The sequence below is a fragment of the Saccopteryx leptura genome, chromosome 2, assembly GCF_036850995.1.
Source record: "Saccopteryx leptura isolate mSacLep1 chromosome 2, mSacLep1_pri_phased_curated, whole genome shotgun sequence".
Lineage (NCBI taxonomy): Eukaryota > Metazoa > Chordata > Mammalia > Chiroptera > Emballonuridae > Saccopteryx > Saccopteryx leptura.
In genome coordinates this window covers 348,959,115-348,981,696 of record NC_089504.1, presented here as the reverse complement: position 1 = coordinate 348,981,696, position 22,582 = coordinate 348,959,115, and the positions used below count along the sequence as shown (strand labels likewise).

The 22,582-nt window shown below is 37.9% G+C and overlaps 1 protein-coding gene across 2 annotated transcripts in view; it reads left to right on the top strand.

The window, feature by feature from the left end:
• SKAP1 (src kinase associated phosphoprotein 1) overlaps positions 1–22,582 on the top strand; it is a 274,756-nt gene that overhangs the window by 56,614 nt on the left and 195,560 nt on the right. For both annotated transcript variants that reach the window (XM_066366401.1, XM_066366402.1), the window contains exon 4: positions 17,110–17,226. In XM_066366401.1, coding sequence (XP_066222498.1) covers positions 17,110–17,226 — 117 coding nt within the window. The remainder of the gene's footprint in view (positions 1–17,109; positions 17,227–22,582) is intronic.

Genomic DNA, 22,582 nt, shown 5'->3' with positions numbered 1-22,582 from the left:
AAGATTTAAAAGAAATATCAACTAATGTGTGGATCTTATTTGCTTGATGGGTCAAACTATAAAAAGTGATATCTATGCCTGATCAGGCGGTGGCTCAGTGGATAGAGCATCGGACTGGGATGTGGAGGACCCAGGTTCAAGACCCCGAGGTCACCAGCTTGAGCGCGAGCGAGCTCATCTGGTTTGAGCAAAGCTCACCAGCTTGAGCCCAAGGTCACTGGTTTGAGCAAGGGGTCACTAGGTCTGCTGTTGCCCCCCCCCCCCCCAGTCAAGGCACATATGAGAAATCAATCAATGAACAACTAAGGAACCGCAACAAAGAATTGATGTTTCTCATCTCTCTCCCTTCCTGTCTGCCTGTCCCTATCTGTCCCTCTCTCTGACTCTCTCTGTCTCTCCCATAAGAAATAAAAAAGTGATATCTATGAGAGAAGTAGACATTTGAACACTGCCTGGCCAGGCAGTGGCGCAGTGGATAGAGCGATGGACTGGGATGCAGAGGACTCAGGTTCAAAACCCAGAGGTCGCCAGCTTGAGCGCAGGGTTGCTGGCTTGAGCATGGGATCATAGACAGGACCTCATGGTGGCTGGCTTGAGCCCAAGGTCGCTAGCTTGAGCAAGGGATCACTCACTCTGCTGTAGCCTCCAGTCAAGGCACATATGAGAAAGCAATCAATGAACAACTAAGGAGACTAAGGAGCTGCAATGAAGAATTGATGCTTCTCATCTCTCTCTCTTCCTGTCTGTCTGTCCCTATCTGTCTCTGTCTCTCTCTCTCTGTCTGTGTCACATGATAAAAAAAAATTGAACTCAGACTGGATATTTTATGTTATTAAGAAACAACTGTCCCGGCCAGGGCACACAGGAGAAGCGCCCATTTGCTTCTCCACCCCTCCGCCGCGCTTTCCCTCTCTGTCTCTCTCTTCCCCTCCCGCAGCCAAGGCTCCATTGGAGCAAAGATGGCCCGGGCGCTGGGGATGGCTCTGTGGCCTCTGCCCCAGGCGCTAGAGTGGCTCTGGTCGCAACATGGCGACGCCCAGGATGGGCAGAGCATCGCCCCCTGGAGGGCAGAGCGTCGCCCCTGGTGGGCGTGCCGGGTGGATCCCGGTCGGGCGCATGCGGGAGTCTGTCTGACTGTCTCTCCCTGTTTCCAGCTTCAGAAAAATGAAAAAAAAAAAAAAAAAAAAAAAAAAAAAGAAAAAAAAAAAGAAACAACTGTTGCCTGATCAGGTGGTGGTACAGTGGATAGAACAATGGCCTGGGACACTGAGGACCCAAGTTTGAAATCCCAAGGTTGCTGGCTTGAGTGCGGGCTTACCTGCTTGAGCGCGGGGTTGCTGACTTGAGTGTGGGATCATAGACATGACCCCATGATTGCTGGCTTAAGCCGAAGTTCAGTGGCTTGAGCAAGGGGTCACTGGCTCAGCTGGAACCCCCCAGTCAAGGCACATATGAGAAAACAATTAAGGAACAACTAAAGTGCCACAACTATGAGTTGATGCTTCTCATCTCTCTCCCTTCCTGTCTCTTTCTCTCTTTCTTTCTCTCTCTCTCGCAAAAAAGAAAAAAAAAATATTGTTTCAAGTTTTAATGTTTTGGGATGAAAAAGCATGAGCTCTTTTTTTTAATTTTTTTTTTTTTTTTTAGCAAAAGAGAGGAACAGATAGGGATAGACAGGAAGGGAGAGAGATGAAAAGCATCAACTCATAGTTGTGACATTTTTTAGTTGTTCTTTGTTTTCTCATACATGGCTTGGCCAGGGGACTCCAGCTGAGCCAATGTGAGCCAATGACTCCTTGCTCAAACCAGTGACCTTGGGCTCAAGCCAGCGATCTTTGGTCTCAAGCCAATGACCATGGGGTCATGTTGATGATCACACGCTCAAGCTGGCAACCCTGCATTCAAGCCAGTGAACATGGGGTTTCAAACCTGGGACCTCAGTGTCCCAGGCCAATCCTCTATCCACTGTGCCACTGCCTGGTCAGGTGAGCATGAGCTTTGAAGTCAGTCCTGAGTTCAAATCCCAGCTCCTCTACTTAAGCTGTGTGAGCTACGGCAAGTGACATAACCTTCTCATCTACAAAATCTTGCTAATAATATCCACTTCAGTTATTATGAGTTGTAATGAGTTCTAATAAGATGAACTTTTTAAAATTATTTTTTTATTGTTAAGTGAGAGGTGGGGAGGCAGAGAGACAGACTCCCAAATGCACTCCAACTGGGATCCATCCAGGAAGCTCTCTACAGGGTGATGCTCTGTCCATCTGGGGCCACTGCTCTGTTGCTCAGCAACCAAGCTATTTCAATACCTGAGGCGAGGCTATGGAGCCATCCTTAGTGCCATGGGCCAACATGCTCGAACCATTCGAGCCATGGCTGCAGGAGGGGAGGAGAGAGAGAGTGACAGGGAGGGAGAGGGGGAGGGGAGGGGTGGAGAAGCAGATAGTCACTTCTCCTGTGTGTCCTCACCTGGGGAATCGAGTCTGGGACTTCTACACACCGGGCCGATGCTCTTCTGCTGAGTTAACAGACCAGGGCCTAATAAGATGAGCTTATGAGGAGTACTTGCCACTTGGTTAGCACCTACTAAAGTGGTAGCAAGTATTATTTTTATGTTTCAAAGTAGAGCGATTTAAGTAACTCCATGTATGGAACTTAGACAATGTAGAGTTAACATATCTTTTTATAAAATTCAATCATTACAACTGAACCCTGATGTAGGGCCATGTAGTTCACCATGTATATATTTGTGAGGTTTGCATTTAAACGATGTGTGGTGCAGAATTTTTATTAGTAGGCCCTTCAGAGTTTAGATTTATGAGCTTGTTGTGCTCTGTAATGTCTGAGACATGTTGAATTGAAGCATGGATGTCACTTAACTTCTCGTCTCTTACTATCACATACTTGGAGCATGTAGTTATGACAACTACAAGAAGCAAACCATTAAAGCAGCAAAGAAACACCATCTTTGCACTAAAAAAGAGAGAGAAGGGTTTCCCTTTGAAGTTGAAGAGAAGTGTTTTTGAATTAATGGAGTGTACAGTGATTTTACTAAGTTTATTTATGAAAATACTCTTTGCATTCATGCCAAAAGGTTTTAGCACAGTTGTAAGTAGGATTTATACAAAGAAACACAGCTCAAATTTATGATGTGTTTGCAAATGTAAGAAAAAGTCTGAATTTACAATATTTGTAATTTATTGTTAAGTATCCTTCTATCACTATTTCTGGAATGCTAATATTTTATAAACACAAGTGTTGGTTATGAACCTAGAATATCCTAACCTATACTACTTTTAAAAAAGAAATCTTCCAGAATGCTTTCCATGTCTTTTGGGGATTTAATAGAGGGAAATGTACATAGGACAAATACTCCTGCCTTTGGCTTTAGCCCAACCTTTTAGCATCAACAATCTTGACAGCTGCTTTTGTGACTTGACTTCCTTTAGGCCTTTCCCCCTTTCCTTATTTTCTTCATTTTATACAAATTAATCTGTAAAGTGAACATACACACAAATTGTTTTTGAAGTTAATTACTGACTTTGATACCTTTTCAAATATTTTACTTCCTGTACATCTACTGGTTGTTTTTCTCCTTAAAAGAGTGGATTAAGGCATATGTAAATTAATACACTGTTTTACAACTACTGCCAAAGACAGGGTTTTTTTTCTTAATCAAAAGACTCACATTTTTTTTCTTTTTAACATTAAAATTTTCTATAATTTTAAATGTCCTTTGTAAATGTCCTATTTGACGTAGATGATATTGAGAAATAAGAAAAAGAACTGACTTTCCTGAGGGCAAAAGAAGAAATCATTGGAATCAGATGTTGCGGCCTTCGGTATTTCCTCCACAATATGTTATGTACCAGGATGTTTATTATACATTGTTGGGAATAGCAAAGACTTCCAACTGCCTAAATGTCCAGCAGTAGAGGACCAGTTAAATAAATTACATTATATCCATTAATGAAATGCTTCATAGAGTTTAAAAGAACATACCATATTTCTCCATGTACAAGATGCACCTTTTTCAGAAAAATTTGGGGTCTAAAAACTGGGTGCATCTTATAAAATGATTATAGACTTTTTACTTGCATTTCCCACTTTTTCATGCTTGTTTTTACGCTCATTGTTGTAGATTTTTTTTACTTGCATTTCCTGCTTTTTTGCGCTTGTCTTTTTTTCAAATTTTGGGCCCCAAAATTAAGGTGCATCTTATACATGGGAGCATCTTATACGTGGAGAAATATGGTAATACATATATATTTGTAACATAGAAGATATGCATTCTCATGTTTATTGCAGCATTGTTTACAATAGCCAAGATCTGGAAACAGCCCAAGTGTCCATCAGTGGATGAGTGAATTAAAAAGCTGTGGTACATATACACAGTGGAATACTATGTGGCCATGAAAAAGAGGGAAATCTTACCTTTTGCAATGGCATTGATGGACTTGGAGATTATTATGCTAAGTAAAATAAACCAGGCAGAGAAAAACAAATATCACATGATCTCACTTATATGTGGAATCTAATGAACAAAGTGAATTGAGGGATGGAATAGAGGCAGAGGTGGGGTCACAGGGAGCAGAGGGACAGCTGTCAGAGGGAAGAGGGATGAGGGGATGGGATCAGAGAAGGTGAAAGGATTAGTGAAATGATATATACATAACACACTGATACAGATAACAGGACAGCAAATTCCAAGAGGAAGGAGGGATAGGGGGGCAATGGGGGCAAGGGGTTGGGGTGAGGGAGTTTATTGAGTGGGACACTTGAATTCATGTTAACAGTAAATTCAAATTAATAAAAAATTAAAAACTCTCTCCAAGGCATGTTGCTAAGTAAAAAGAGCAGTTTGGGCAAACATTGTACAGTTTATCTGTGTGAGCTTGCTTATATATATTTGTGGGTAGGATATTCTTTGAAAGGGCACACATGAATCTATTAACAGTGGTAACCTCTGTTGAGGGGGATGTCGGTATGAATGGAAGAGAGAATCTTCATTATTTATATCTTCTGGTATTATTTGAATTTTTACCATATGCACATATTATTTTTTAACTAAAATTAGTTAAGATGCAAAATGAAATAAATCTATATGTGCTGATATGAAGCAATCTCAAAGATAAATGATTAGGAGAAAAACAGACATACCACACAGACACATGTTATATTTAGATAGAAAATTCATAGAACGCCCAAGAAGCCTCACAGTGGTTGCCTCTGGGAAGATGAACCAAGAGAAGGAAGGGAAGATGAGCTTTTATTATATGTCTTAAAATATTTGAAATTTTATTCTGGCTTAACTTTTTTTTTTTTTTTTTTGTATTTTCCCAAAGTTAGAAATGGGAAGGCAGTCAGAAAGACTCTCGCATGCGCCCGACTGGTGTCCACCTGGCATGCCCACCAGGGGGCGATGCTCTGCCCATCTGGGGCATTGCTCCACCATGGCAGGAGCCACCCCAGCACCTGGGTCAACTCTGCTCCAATGGAGCCTTGGCTGCGGGAGGGGAAGAGAGAGACAGAGAGGAAGGAGAGGGGGAAGGGTGGAGAAGCAGATGGTCACTTCTCCTGTGTGCCCTGGCCGGAAATTGAAGGATGCCAGGCTGACCTTCTACTGCTGAGCCAACCAGCCAGGGCCTTAACTTTTTTATATCTAATAATGAAGCTTACAAAAAAACTTGATTGGACATAGCAGTGAGCATTTTTTCAGTAGACTCATGGTTTAATAGTTTCTCATATCCATTCAAGGTTTTTCCTCCTATGTTTGTTTATTAATTTTTACATATGAGTTTATGTACAAGACCCTGATGATAGTATAAACTAGCAGCAATTTCTATTGCTTAGTCTTTCAGAACCAGCAGTGCATGGGTGTGTTGTGTTGACATATCATATAAAAGTGATTTTTTTGTGTGTGTGACAGAGACAGAGAGAGGGACAGATAGGGAGAGACAGACAAGAAGGGAGAGAGATGAGAAGCATTAATTCTTCATTGTGGCTCCTTATTCTCCTTAGTTGTTCATTGATTGCTCTCTCATATGTGCCTTGACCGGGGGCTACAGCAGACTGAGTAACCCCTTGCTCAAGCCAGAAACCTTGGGCTCAAGTCTGCAACCTTGGGCTTCAAGCCAGCAACCTTTGGGCTCAAACCAGCGACCATAGGATCATGTTTATGATCCTACGCTAAAGCCAGTGACACCGTGCTAAAGCTGATGAGCCTACGCACAAGCCGGATGAGTCTATGCTTAAGCCGGTGACCTGGGTTCTCTGTGTCCCAGTCTGATGCTCTAGCCACTGCGCCACTGCCTGGTCAGGCACATTAAAGTGAATTTTAAAATACATACTAAAATAATATCATATAATACTCATGGTAACCAATAAAGAATATTCTCAATATTTTTTCCATATGTGGTAACTAAAAATTTATAGAACTTCTAATTCTTGTCTTGATGTAGATGGCAAAGAAAATAAAATAATTCATAAGTTATTGACCACTTTAAGTTTATTTGATAAGCCTGGGGAATTTTGTTGAGGAAAAAAATAATGAACTATTTCTCTTATATAGTGTTATCCCTAGAGCAACACAGATAATCAGGTAAGGAGTACAGTTTCTGAACATAGAATTTTGACATAAAAATTAATCTACCTCAGGAATTCTGCCTCTAATGAATTCTCATGTTCTGGACATAAAATATTGAGAAAATTATATGGCTAATTTGAATACATTTCTTTTTGTTTGTTTTCTGCTTAAAATATTTTTGTAAGTAGGGTAAGTCCTTGGACTTGAAGCCCAGTGAATTTGTTTGATATTTGGAGGCTAAATAATGTGATAGTTAAGCCTAATTCTACTATAATGCATTGATTTTTCACTATGCTGCCCATCACCACATACTTCTCTCAGAAACTTGTTTAATACAGTGTGTCCATAAAGTCATGGTGCACTTTTGACCGGTCACAGGAAAGCAACAAAAGACGATATATTGGCCCTGGCCAGTTGGCTCAGTGGTAGAGCGTCGGCCTGGCATGCAGGAATCCTGGGTTTGATTCCCGGCCAGGGCACACAGGAGAAGCGCCCATCTGCTTCTCCACCCCTCCCCCTCGCCTTCCTCTCTGTCTCTCTCTTCCCCTCCTGCAGCCAAGGCTCCATTGGAGCAAAGATGGCGGGCGCTGAGGATGGTTCCATGGCCTCTGCCTCAGGCACTAGAATGGCTCTGGTTGCAACAGAGCAACACCCCAGATGGGCAGAGCATCGCCCTGGTGGGCGTGTGGGGTGGATCCCCGTTGGGCGCATGCGGGAGTCTGTCTACTGCCTCCCCGTTTCCAACTTCAGAAAAATACAAAAAAAAAAAAAAAAGATGATATAAATGTGAAATCTTTACCAAATAAAAGGAAAACTCCCAGTTTCTGTAGGATGATGTGGCAGCATGTGCACATGTGCAGATGATGACATAACACTGTGTATACAGCGGAGTAGCCCACGGCCATGCCAGTCGAGATGTGGACGGTACAGAGGAAAGTTCAGTGTGTTCTGTGGCTCTCTAAATTCGAATCCGTGACCAAAATGCAACGTGAATATCGACGCATTTATAACAAAGCGCCACCACAGAGGAATAACATTACTTGGTGGGTTAAGCAGTTGAAGGAAACCGGCAGTTTGGTGGAGAAACCCCATTCTGGTAGGCCATCAGTCAGTGACGAATCTGTAGAGGCTATACGGGATAGCTACCTAAGGAGCCCTAAAAAATCTGTGCGTAACCCTACATCGAACTGCACTGAATAGGTATGAAACTGGGAGAGTTTTCCTTTTATTTGGTGCAGATTTCACATTTCTATCGTCTTTTGTTGCTTTCTTGTGACCGGTCAAAAGTGCACCATGACTTTACGGACACACTGTAGTCCTTGTTTACCAGGATGGCTGAAGGATCACTAAAGCAGGAAAGGAACTACTTAGTTATGGAAAAGATGATTTATATTATGTGGAAAATAAAGCTTCTGGTTAGTTACCCCTGACTCTTGTGAGGTAAATAGTGCAAACTTTGAATCTATCTGTCCTTGACAGCTGACATATATTTAACATACACTTGCCAACCTGAAAAGTTCTTGATCACAATTCATCTCTAAAAGATATTTTCCCAAACTTCAAAAGTGATACCACCTACCCTGAAGTCTGTGCACTTTACTTGTGATAGTGAACCCTCATAAAAAAGGTAAACTATTGTTCACAATAGGGAAGATCTGGAAACAGCCCAAGTGTCCGTCAGTGGACGAGTGAATTAAAAAGCTTTGGTACATATATACAATGGATACTACTCAGCCATAAGAAATGATGACATCGGATCATTTACAATAACATGAATGGACCTTGATAACATTATATGGAGTGAAATAAGTAAATAAAAAAAAACACTAAGAACTATATGAATACATACATAGATGGGACATAAAAATGAGACTCAGAGACATGGACAAGAATGTGATGGTAACTGGGGGGGGAGGATGAGGAGGGGGTGAGGAGGGAGAGAGAGGCAGTGGGGGGAGGGGAGGGGCACAAAGAAAACCAGATAGAAGGTGACAGAAGACAATTTGACTTTGGGTGAGGGGTATGCAACATAATCAGATGTCAAAATAATCTGGAGATGTTTTCTCTGAACATATGTACCCTGATTTATCAATGTCACTGCATTAAAATTAATAATAAAAAATAAATAAATAAAATAAAAAGGTAAACTAAATTTTAGAAACAAGGAGATACTCTTTTGTTCCAAAAGGGACCAAACATTGAACAGAACTGTAGATAGTGAGAGGTTTTGGTTGTTGATGTTGTTATCCACATGCTCTTACACACGTTATTTTCATAAAGGAACAGGAGTCCCTGCTGGGGTGGTATTGGGGTATGGAGAGGCCATATATATATATATATATATATATATATATATATATATATATATATATATATATATATATTTTTTTTTTTTTTTTTTAGGTGAGAGGAGGGGAGAAATTGAGGCAGATTCCCGCATGTGCCCTCATCAGGATCCACCTAGCAACCTCCATTTGGGGCCTAGGGCCTGGTGCCAATGCTGGAGTAACAAGCTATTTTTAGTACCTGAGGCTGATGTGCTCAGACCAACTGAACTATCCTCAGTGCCCAGGGCCACACTCAAACCAATGGAACCACTGGCTGTGGGAGGAGAAGGGGGAGAGAAGAGGGAAGAGAGGCGGGGGAGAAGCAGATGATCACCTCTTCTTTGTGCCTTGACTGGGAATCAAACCTGGGACGTCCATACACCAAGCCAATGCTTTATCTACTGAGCCACCAGCCAGGGCGAGAGGCTGAATCTTGTCGCCATTTGCTGTTACAGCTTTAGTGATCTTGTGGTCTATATTACTCACAAAGAAAACTCACCTTTTCATCAGAATGTTACAAGATGTTTTACATTTTCAGACCTGCTAATAGTACCTATAATCATTCTTTATAATATGTTGCTTTATTTTTATTCTTGGGGTGTTTGTAAAACTTTTCTTCTATCTACTCATGGCCCATAGATCATGTAGTCCCTCTCTTCTTTGACAGAGGATATTGGAATCCAACTGGCCTCATAGTTTCTCTCAAAAAGAAGTAATGTTGGTAAACTAATTGGGGTACAAAAGATCCTAGACTGCATCAGGCTAGAAGTAGGTGCTAAGGTCTTACTACAACTTGTCATTTGGAAGAAGGGAAAGGAGAAGATGGGAAGAGAGAGCAAGATGAACCAATAGTAATAAAATCACTACATTTATGTGATATTGTATATTTTTCAAAGCATTTTCCTACTATGAGACTTACAGCATGATAGTGCCAGAAAAGAAGTACATTCTTGAACTATGCCAGGTCAAAGCTATGTTTAGGTGTGGAACATATTGGTTCAATTTCTGTAAAGCAGGGTCAACATACCCAGAATCAAATAAATCCAAAACAGGAGATGCAGGAAAATATTTAGTATACTGATCTGATGAGCATGCCTAAAATCTGAAATTCATGCATAAAAGTGGTATTTAAAAAAGAAAAATCATGTCCTGGCTGTTTGGCTCAGTGGTAGAGTGTTGGCCCGGCATGTGGAAGTCCTGGGTTCAGTTCCCGGCCAGGGCACACAGGAGAAGCACCCATCTGCTTCTCCATCCTTCCCCTTCTCTATTCTCTCCATCTCTCTCTTCCCCTCCTGCAGCCGAGGCTCCATTGGAGCAAAAGTTGGCCCAAGCTTCATGGCCTCCACTTCAGGCACGAGAATGGCTCGGATTGCAACGGAGCAATGCCCCAGATGGGCAGAGCATCACCCCCTAGTGGGCTTGCCAGGTGGATCCCTGTTAGGCGCATGCGGGAGTCTATCACTCTGCTTCCCCACTTATCACTTCAGAAAAATACAAAAAAAAAAAATCACTGCAATAATACTACTACAGTAAATTTGAACCTTTGAATAGAACCAGCTCCCTCTTGAACAAATCATTGACCATGTTTAGCTTTGTCTATTGGTTCTACACTAATGTGACTATTAGTATTACTAATACTTAAAATAATTTATACTTTTGATTATAGATTTACTTTACTGAAGTAAAAAAATAATATATAGCGCATGCCATAAATTCAAGTCATTCAGTATGCTTTACCTTTGACTAATGATCGTAATTTATAAAGCATGCAGATTTGGAAACTGTACAACTCAATGGATTAGAACAAGAGCTTAGTAATCAGACAAGGTAGGGTCAAAGCCTGGCTCTGCCACTTATGAGTCACTTATGTGACTTCGGGTAAGTTATTTAATCTCTTTGTCTCATTTTCTTTATCTGCAGCTTTGAGATGGTAATATATCACAATATTATTCTGAAGGATTAAATGAGATAATACACAAAGAGTCTTAACCCAGAGCCTGTACCCAGTAGGAGTTCAATAAGCTATTATATTTTTATTGTTAGATAGCTGACTTTCCCCTATAAATCAAAACATGTTGAGAATTCAGTTGAATGGCTTCATAGAAAAAATAAAACACTCAGATTATAGTGGTCTAAGGAAAACAGAACTATGAACCAATAATTCCAGGTTATGATTGCCTTGTTGTCATATGATAAATGCATTCATTTTACAGTATTTCATTCACACACAACCAAATACCTAGGTTTACATGTTTTGAATTCTGTCAAATGCCATTATTATTGAAAATATACTAACTCAGCAGGTTCCATTTTAGTAGCAGTTGAACAATAACAGTGGTAGATGGAATGTGTTAGTGTAAAGCCAGAATGATTGCTGACAGGCTGTAATTTGCTTTATGAAGTGTGTGTTGTCACATATACAATTATCTGGTTTATATTTGTTACTGCCAGCCCTCCAGTTTGTTAATGTCCAGGAGTTATGCCTTTATGTGAAACCTAAGAAGGGTTAAAAATCTCAGCATGGGGGGCAGAGGGGAAGGAGGAGAAGGGTTGCATAGTGACTACCTTTTTTTTTTCTTCCTGTTTTCTTTTTAAGAACTAGGATGATGCTACACACTGCAGCCCACCCTACTGGTCAAAATGAAAAACTGCATCATAAAGACCACTTTTTTGAAAGAGAAAGGAAAAAAAGAACTCAATTGGCTCCCACAGCCACCTTCTGTCCAACCCACCACTGACAGATGTAGCTCTTTTTGGAGATACTATTAAGCTATGCTGCCCTTTTGGTTATTGGATTCACTGGTGTTGTAGTGATTGTGCTATAACTGTCTACTCAATTTAATTCCATTTCTGATCGTGTAGACTGTACTTCTTTCTGCAAATGGCATCCTTAAAGGTTCTTAAGTTTGTTATTCTTTTTTTTTTTTTTTCTGAAGCTGGAAACAGGGAGAGACAGTCAGACAGACTCCCGCATGCGCCCGACCGGGATCCACCCGGCACACCCACCAGGGGCGGTGCTCTGCCCCTCAGGGGGCGATGCTCTGCCCATCCTGGGCGTCGCCATATTGCGACCAGAGCCACTCTAGCGCCTGAGGCAGAGGCCACAGAGCCATGCCCAACGCCCGGGCCATCTTTGCTCCAATGGAGCCTTGGCTGCGGGAGGGGAAGAGAGAGACAGAGAGGAAAGCGCGGCGGAGGGGTGGAGAAGCAAATGGGCGCTTCTCCTATGTGCCCTGGCCGGGAATCGAACCCGGGTCCTCCGCACGCTAGGCCGACGCTCTACCGCTGAGCCAACCGGCCAGGGCCAAGTTTGTTATTCTTAGCATGATTATATGTAGCATTTTAAGTTTAAAAAAAAACTTAGCTTTAGACTCAAAATATTTCTTGCATTCAAGATCTAGTTGGAGCAACTTTTAAAAAAGAATGATAAATGGAAACTTTCTTTACCTGGCCCATCATTTGTTCTGTAGATATAATGTCATCCAGTACTATTACACTCACTGCTAGGGCCTTGGGGGAAAAAAAGAATATTTCTACATTGAGTTATGGCTAGATGTAGGAGAGAAAAAAGAGAAATGGGCAGCAAGTCAGACTGTATAGAACAGAGAAGAATTTGAGACCTTCACTACATATGGATTAATCACAAGAACTAACCATGCAAATCCAAATGGGTATTTAGAAACCAGTGAAGCCTCTAAGGGAACACCATATCTTTTCTAATGCATAAGTATGTGCAAAAAGGGTATGTAATTTATAATGGAAGTGTTGACAGAACTTTAGCTTTGGTGTTGCAAATGTGCTCCATAATATATTTACATGTAAAATGTCACATATATAGACACATATGTAACCAACCTATTTCTTCAGTTGGTGTTATATCTAATAACTTTGGTGAATGGTTGGAATAGGGAGTAATAAGCTGCAGTTTTACTAATCTTCCATAGTTCAGCTTTGGGAACTGCATTACTATTAAATTGGTCCATGAAAATCTGGCGATATTAACGCTATCAAGCATGAAAACTAACTGGATTTGGATCAGGGACTTTTATTTATAACATTTTATTTAGGACTTATTAGTTTAAAGGGGGAGCTGTATGTTTCATGGGTCCTTAAATATTAAATAGAGTCAGAAGTCATGTGTTCCCTTCCAACAGCTACAATAGAAACAAAATCCAAAAAATTGCAGACACTTTTACATTCATTTCAGTTTCCTTATATTATCCAAGATGCCTGATGAAGTTGGAAACCCCATACAGTTTTGAACCATACCATATAAACAGTTGGTTGTAGATGTGAATAAACCTTAAAATGTAGCTCACAGTTAATTAGAAGAGAAGTAAAAGACGATGACTTAATACTAACATGAAGAAAATCATTGAGCCTTTACATATTGAATAAGCAAACATACATTTAAGTTTTATCTGTTATTCTCATGTTATTGTTTATGCTTAAACTGCTTTCTGTCTTTTTTCACTTCCTTCTCATTTGTATGGTAAAATAGTCAGTATGGCCTGTTTTTGTCTCTAAACAGTACCTGCAAGTTTAGAATCAGATAGGTTTGCTGTGAGTCAAAATAGTTACAAGGGGAACATCAGCATGGTTCATTTTTTTCCCCGTTTTATTTGGAATTGAATTAGGAAATGAAAGTTTTTAGCAGTTTAATTCACTTCTCCATAAAGTTTATGGAGCAGCAACAGCTGGTTGAATCCATGGCAGAAAAATCCAACTTTTAGTGGCCAAGCTATTGTTTTAGAATTAAGGGGGGAAACTCATTAACTTATAATGAAAACACAGGGAATAAAAACAAATAGCACAGCAACCCTAGCAAATAATTACCTTACACCTGACACAAAGCTGCTTTATCTTTCTGCTCCAATCCTAAGAAATTCCCAACTTATCACTCTGTGAAACATGAATGAAATTGAGTTTGACTCTCAGGAAAGGACAATAGAGAAATATCCCCTTTATAGGCCCCTCAGCACAATACTCAGTGGAGAACCTGACATTGAATATACTAAGGAGTGTATCTAGCACCCAATTCTTATGACACTTAGGATAGAGGAGCAAATTACCAGCTAATAGCAGGTGAACCCTTGATACAGTCTCCCCAGATCATGTTTAGAAATACAGAGAGAAGGGGCTGGAGGTAGTGGATGTGATGAATGGAGATATTGTGTGTTAGAATATATATGTCTGTATAGAAATATATTGATTCTGAGTGAGTTGCAATGGGAAAGTGTGTCTCTAGTGGCAAGGGTTCTTGTTTGTGAGAAAGCCACTCTAAGCAGATGGAGTTCTGAGCCCTAATTGGAGAGCTGCTGAGTGGAAATGTCTGTCACTATAGTTTGTGATCATTTATGTCTGATCCCACTGGGCGATGGTAGTGGCCACTTGGAACGACGACTATCAGAGCTGTAGATGAATTCAGAGATCAGTTGTGATTATGTTTTAACCAAAAAAAATGATGTTATAAACTTAAACAAATCCAAAATGACCACAGTAATTGCTGATTCTTCTACAAAACTTTTCACCCATGCATCTTGAGTAGTTGTAAACATTTTAATTACTTGGGAGTAACTATTTATATGGTGTTAAAGGCTTTTTTTCGGTGTGTGCCCAAGGGAGTTGGGCCACTTGATAAAACACTAAAAACACGTATAGCAACATTTCCATCATCAGGAACTAATTATGCTAGGATGTAAAACATATTTTCAAGTGTTTCCCTCACCACAACCATTTTTAATACTGACCTTGGCTCTGTTTTTGCTGTGTTGAACTGTGTACCTTTGTTGTGATATGCTTTGTGGAGGCATGATGTTGTGTTTGGCTGTTAAAAGCCCACCTTGAGTAACTATATTCAGAAACCATAAGACTTACGTGGAAGTGACTTTTCCTTCTGAAGTTAGTAAATCAAATGCCAAATCTAGGCATATATTTTAGGTGAGACTTTAAAAATGGAAGCTCTAAATGCAATTGGAGTAGATTCTGGAACATAAAAAAGACATTAATGGAAAAACTTGGAGAAATCCAAATGAAGTCTGTAGTTTAATTAACAAGGAAATACCAATGTTAATTTCTTGCCTTTGACAGATATACCCTAGGTAGTACAAAGTTGACATTGGGAGAAACTGTATGAAGGGTGTACAGGAATTCTCTGTACTACATTTGAAATTTTTATAACAAATCTAAAATCATTCCAGAATAAAAAAGCTTACTAAAAAATAGCAAAGCAAAGCTCGACCTGATTTGCTTATTAAAAAAATAAATAAATAAAGGTCCTGGGATGCTAGAATGTGTACGAGTAGATTTGTCAAATTTCTGAAGCAAGCAGAAAACGATGAGTCTAGAATGATAGTTGATAAATAATGTTCAGTATATCCTACAAATGTTAAATGTTGCATGGCAACCCAACTACTTTTTTTTTTTTAATGGAATTTGGTTTGGCTCAAAATGTTTAAATTGCTTTAACTTCACAGCTCAGGTAAGCTAGAAGGGCATTTTAAGATTGCAGGTCCAATTTACCATTCTTCATGTCTCAGGTTACCTGCCAGGCAGTCTATTTAGATTGTGTTGATAATATAATTTCAGTGGATTTACAGTGATGCAAAGTTTGAGTATTTATAATTTACATTTCATAGTGATACTTTAAGCATTACCATAAGTTTTATATTCTGATCGGTAACCTAAAAAAGGAGAGTATTTCTTGTGGCTCTGACCAGTGACTGTTGTATGAAATGTTGTGATTGTTGTTGCTTTAGTTTTACTTTTCTTCATGATAAACTCCACAGTTTGTTTCTAAAGTCCTATATCTGCAGGTGTTATACCCAGTTATAGACATCTATCGTCCACTGATCATAGAGGAGTCTAGATATGATCATCTAACTTGTGGAAGGAGAAGGAGACGGGCCTTCTCTTTCCTTATTGAATTTATTGGGGTGACATTGGTTAATAAAACCATACAGGTTTCAGTTGTACAGCTCAATAGAACATCATCTGCATACTGCATCATGTGCTCAGCCATTCTCTTTTTATCATTTTATATCCTTCATATCTTTCTAGTTTAATTGTAGAAAATAAACCTTTAAAGTGAGGCAATACAGATTCTATGTAGGTTGTTCAGTTTCATAGCTCCCTAGTTGAAATCTAGGGCCAAAACTCTACAGTGTTTACTGAGATTAGCGTTTGGTGATTTCTTTGGAAATTAGTATTTAAGATAATATTAAATTCAGTTGAAAATCCCCTTTTCGTGTTTGTGAAATGAACTGAGCAGCTGTTGGTGTCCTTTTATCAGCAGACTGTACCTCTGTTTAGGGGATTTTAAGGAAAGCCATTTGCAATGCAGAGCCTTTTCTTCCGGTTCCTGAATGAGCTAGCATCTTCCGTCTGAACCTTTTAAAGTATCATAATAGCATGGGCCACTTTTACAAAATATAATCCAATGTATGTTGAAAACACCCAAAAGAGATTAGCATTGTTTTAATTGCATAATTCAGTATTGTATATACATTACCTTTTATCAAAGCCATTTTACAGAACAAATATTACCTTCTTAGGGCTTTTAGAATTCCTAAGAGGTTGGTTGCATAGGCTGTAAACTAGAATTATAAAGAGAGAACTTTCTTAACATTGCAAAACAAGTCCTGATTGAAATTGCAATAGAATTCAGCAAAGTCCAGGTTCTCTGTATTTTTACTTCTCTTTTTTTTCAGAATAGGAAAGCATATTGACCTTGCTACATTATATTATGCGTGGAAGGTTAGCCCTTTGTGTAATTTATTCTATTTCATTAAAAAATATAAAGAGAAAAAGGCATTCAGGGTAAAGATCATAATTAATGGAGACATAGTACATATGAATACATATATATTTAACTATATTTTTATTTTAAGTGTGATCAAGTTTTTTTTTGTTTGTTTGTTTTTTTCTGGTGGCAAGAGGTCTCCTGCCTCTAAGCTACTAGTTTCTAAGTTCTAGCTAAACAGTAATTGAATGGAAAACTTCCCATCCAGGTAAGTGGGTTTTTTGTTTGTTTGTTTGTTTTTACTTATTTATCTGTTTCTCATGTGTTAATGAGTAGGGGCCATGTCCATCAAGTAAAACCTGTATCTTTCTGTGTGAATACCAGAAGAAATATACAAATACCTTTATAAAGATGCCTAATGTATGACCTTTCCTTTTATCGTTTTTGTCCCTCAGGAGGAGAGCAAGCTGAAAATTACCTTGGACAGGACAGCTCCGATGATAATCACAGTGGAACTCATGGCCCTTCTTTCACAGCAGATGCACCTTTTTTGTCAGATTATCAGGAGGAGGGTGAGTGCTATTTTTCTGGATTTTGGTCATCATACTTTGTTACTTTTTGTCCTGATGCCTTTGCCCTTTGTCATTTGACTCAGGCAGCCTTCGGTGGGTTCTCTGTATCGGTAATCACTAGTTTGCAAAGAACAACTATTTGTTTCATTGTGGTGCTGGTCCTCCTGGGTAATTCAATACTTCTGAAGTTAATGTATTTAGGAAAACACTAATTCCATATTGGAGCAGGAAGACATCCTTATTGATCTCTTTATAAGAACTGTAGCTCAAAAGCTAAGAGGGCATTTTAAGATTGCAGGGCCCAATTTACCATTCTTTCAGATTTTTTAGCTTCACTGAGTTGCATGAGAATGAGAGCTTTCATTTAATGGTTATTGAATTATTGATTTATTGTGAATTATTTGAAATTTTTAGGTTCATCATATTATAATAAGATATCATTTTTACCCATACTTCTCACATACCTTTGACTGTGTTGATGTTGTTCAAGGGGAAGCCACAGGAACCACAAGGCGAATTTTTCTAGAGCATCAATTTTACTTGAAGATTTAGGAGTGAGAAGATTTAAATAATTTAACTGTTATAAATATTATTTTTATATTAAAACACATTGTTATGTAATAGGATGGGATGCAAAATATATGAATTTTTAAGATACATGAATATAAAAAGTTTGGCTTGGTCGCTGCCAGTTTCTAGCTCAGACTCAGACATCCCGAGGGTGAGGGTTCACTGTGCCTCCTCTGGCACCTAGCCACTTGAACAGAAGGTTTGCTCATCAGTGATGCACACGGTTATCTTATCGAAGTCTCTCTTGTGCCTTTACAATCGGGGAAAAGGTAGAAATGTTACTAAACTAAATATTAAATTGCCAGCTTATTATTCACTGAGGGATTGGGAATAAAGTTGGTAAATTAGTCCTTATTTCTCTTTATTAGTCTGTAATCTTTCCATTTATTTTTCTTCTAAATTTCCCTATGACTGGCATTTTTTAAGAGTTCTCTTTTTAATTTACCCAGGGGGTCTTACTTCATTTAGCCCTTTTGGTGATTCATATTTTTTTCCTTTCATTGAATTGATAACCCCCATATCAGAACTATGTGTGCAATCACACACAAACATTTTATTTTGCTTGAACTTTTTAAACTAGCACAACTGGTTATATACAAGTTACAGAAATTGGGCCTTGTAATGTGAGATCTGTACATTCATTCAGGTATTACATTAAAAACATTGTTTGGATTGGGAGCTTAATAATTACATTGATAGCTGATTAATAATTGTAGGAAATTAACAGTGCAAAACATTAAAAAAAAACCCAACCTTTCATTTGTTTTTGATTAATCTAATGCTTGACAGAATTAGAACAATAGTACCTCATTAAACCGTTAGTCATTTATTTGGTATTTCCAAATTTCCCAAACACAGTTGAAACACAATAAGTAAGCCAGAAATACCTCTAAGTAGAAATAGATGCTCCTGAGTCCTGTGTTAACACTTGTGCACCTTATTCTTGAGTGAGCCCCTGAGGCTTTCATGGGGGATTCCTCATCGTAGAAATTTCTAACCATTGGCAGTGTTTTGATTTCTCAGGCCACAATAGAGTGAAGCATCAAATTAGAAGTAAGGGTCCTGTAAAGGTATCAATTGAGGTATAATCAAGTAACACTGAGGTAAGAAACAGGAAAGCAATTAAAAATTTATATAGAAAACAAAATTTATAATTAAAAAAATTATATAGAAACTAAGAAAACAAAAACATAGCTGTCTGGGGCCATATTATATTGTAGAGAGAAATAGCTCCAACTCTCCCCTAAGAGCTCAGTACCTTAAAGTAAGACTTTTTAGCTAGCATTTGTTGAGCACTGACTATGTGCCTTTTATCCATGCACATATCATTATTTAATCCTCAAAACAGCCCTAAGAGGTAGATATTAGGATTATATCCATTTTACAGATAAGGAAACTGATACCAAGGGAAGTTAACTTACCTAAGATTACGCAGCTAGTAAGCAGTAGTGCCGGGATTTATATTATACTTTCACAGTCTGGTTCTAGAACCTGTGCTCTTAACCACTCTGGTATCCTTACATTATTCTTATCTGAGTTGTTCAAAAAGATAGGTTCATTTTCCGGACATTTTGGTTAAAGAATGTACAGATACACACGGCATATTTTAAAATAGTTTCATTAAAAAATAGTTAAAACTTTTTTTAAAATGTGTTGAAATTTTTCTATTATCTGGAAAACTCCAAAATGGGGAACTTTGTTCTATAATGGTTCCCTATAACAGAAGAGTTAACTGTATTATGTTCTTACTTAATACATTTTCATTTATTAAGTTTGGTACATAAAAATTAAAAGAATTCCCAAAGAGACACAGTCAATGGTAGAGGGAAAAATAGATTTGTTTATGTGTTAAAAATTTAATTGTAGGATGATGAGATAATGTTTAAATATGAGCTTCTTTCTGCAAAGCATTGTATCTAGCACATGCCTGAGTGCTAGATGCATAATGAGCACAATAAATGCTTGTCTCATTCCCCTAAAAATAAAGATGTATGCTTTTATTGTGAAATTAAAGATAAGGCTAGAGCGATGTTAAATTTTAAGTAAACTTTATATTCTGCTTAGCTAGATTTTACCATTATAGAAAACAGTAATGCTTGATATACTACTTATTTTTTATTTTTAATATGTACTTATTTAGAGATTATAAGGTAATAGCAAGGCACTGTGCTAAGCTGTAGGTGAAATATGCAGAAAAAAGACACAGTCCCTTGCCTCATGGAACTTACCACCTCATTGGGAAAACACACTATTAACAAATAGGCAAACATATCATATATACAGTCAATGCGTTTACTTGCTGGTGAGATAGCTCAGGCCATCCTTTACAGAAAAAAGATTTTGGAATTTTATCTTTATTAGATAATGAAAGGTCACGGTTAAAATAATTTAGCTTTGTTGCCTTCCACCTCCAAACAGAGCAGTGTCCTAAAGGTACAATTATAAAAGGACACATGGTCTGGCCCATCCACCCATAACTTCCGTGATGAGAAGCAATAACCATGGTGCGTGTCGTGTCTGGGACATGCTTTTGTGAGAACTACAAAGAGATCTAGAAGAATACAGAAACCTGGCCAGGTGCACAGCAAAAACTGAAAAGGAAGGTTACAGGCTAACCCATGCATAAAAATGGGAGCTTGTTGCTACCTAGTCCTAATTCCTTCTCTTTTCTCCTTGTAAATGCCCTCAATCTGAGAAGGGCAGGAAAGACACAAACAAGCACATAGCCCCACCATCGGGAATGAAAACTTGCTAACAAGTAATAACATTTAGATTTGTAAACCTAGGGAGGCACACTTCCTACCATATTGAAAAAAATTAGTATGAAATGCCGAATACAATAACTTTTACAAGAGTCAGCCAACTATGAAGCCTAAGATCTGATTGCTTTTGTGCTCCAAAATATACAGTGGATTTTAGTGTGTATAAACTTATTTTATTAGTATAATGAATAACTCCTATGTACATACATTTTTAAAAAGATGAGATGGGGAAAGTGACCATTCTATAAACAAGACATAGTGACTCCTTCTGGAAGAAAAGAAAAAAATATTTTGTAAGAGATAAAACCTAAAATCCATAATAATGTAGTATTTATTATGTTCTATGGAATATTACATTCCAATTAAGGAAAAGGGAATGAATTACTAATGGACAGACATATCTGGGAAGAACTGGAAAAGAACGTTTTTAGAGTTTATTTTTCCATTAGAAAGTCGAAGGTTTAGAGAAGGTTCTTATTCTCCAGCAAAATGAAAAAACCTGTAACCATCTTTGGAGAAAAGTAATAATGAATAAGTGAAGAACCTGGTGTGGATCAATTCATTATATACTACTTGATTTAAAAGAAATTGTAGACCTGTTCAAGTACCAATAGTAGCCATTTTCTACGCCATGCCTTTTCTGAAAGGTACGTTAAAAAGCATATAGAATATTTTGAAAATAAAGAAAATAGTTTTATTACAGCTTTATTTTTGCCCCCCCCCTCTTGTTTTTTACATTTCTCTGCTTTCATTTGGTTCTGAAATAGAGTTGGTTTTGGAATTAATATTATGAATAACAACAGATTAGCTTTTGTTGATAGTTGTGTGTTTTATTCTTATAATAGTAATAGGAAGAAGATATTATTTTAATATCATAATGGGAGGAAGAATATATTTTAACAAAACAATTTTAATATTGTGAAATAAAAATGAAGGTTTAATTTATTGGTTAGATTTTTGTGGCTGGAATTCATGTTTGTCTTAAATTTCATTGTACCAAAGTTAGAATCCTGAAATCTGTGTGTTGAAAGGAATGATAGTCATATAGTAACAGGAACCATTTATTGAGAACTTACTATTTTGTACGAAGTGCTTTTTGTGAATTAACTCATTTAATTCTCAAGCCATCTCAGAGAGGAAGCTACTGTTATTCCCGTTTTACAGATAAAGAAATTAAGATTTAAAGAAATTCAGTGATTTGGTCAAGGATGATATATCTAACCCATGGAAGGTGGGGGTTGAATTCCAATAAATTCCGTTGCTTTTTGAAGAGCTCTGGTTAGCTGGATGTTTGTCCTCTGAAGCACTCACTTTTTATGGGCTTTACATCTTATTCTCTTTATTACTTTTATTCCATTGACTATAATGTTCACTTAAAAAATAAATATATTCAAAGCTAAAAATTAGCCTTTAAATACTACTTCTAACTGCATCTTACAAATTTTGATATATACTACTTTTGTTATAATCATAATTCTATTCTAAGTATTTTGTCATTTCTTTTATGATATCCTTTTTAACCTATGTACTATTTTGAAGCATTTTTTACATGTGTGTATTTTGTTTGTTTTAGTTTTTAGAAAATTTTTTAAACCAGCTTTTTAATTTTGACTTCTAATTTTATTACATTATAATCTAAGACCATAGTCTATATTATTTAGATTCTTTGGAGTTTATTGAGACTTCTTTAGTGGCCTCGTAATGATCAGTTTATGCTTATCATCTATGTCTGCTCCCGCAGTATGTATTGAATACATTCATTATTTTTAGACTTGTAAATAGTATTCTTCAGATCTTTTATATCCTAGCTTTCTTTTTATCTGCTGAAAGGATTATGTTAAAATCTCCAATTACAGTGGCAGATTTATCCATTTTTCCATGTTTTGTTTCACATTTTTAAGGTCATGTTATTAGATACTCATAAAGAGCTCTAATTGTTTTAAAAGGTTTCCTCTTACTGAGCTGGAATCCTATACCTAGAGTTTCTACTTATGAAGCTAGTTTAGCCATCTAAGTCTATTCAT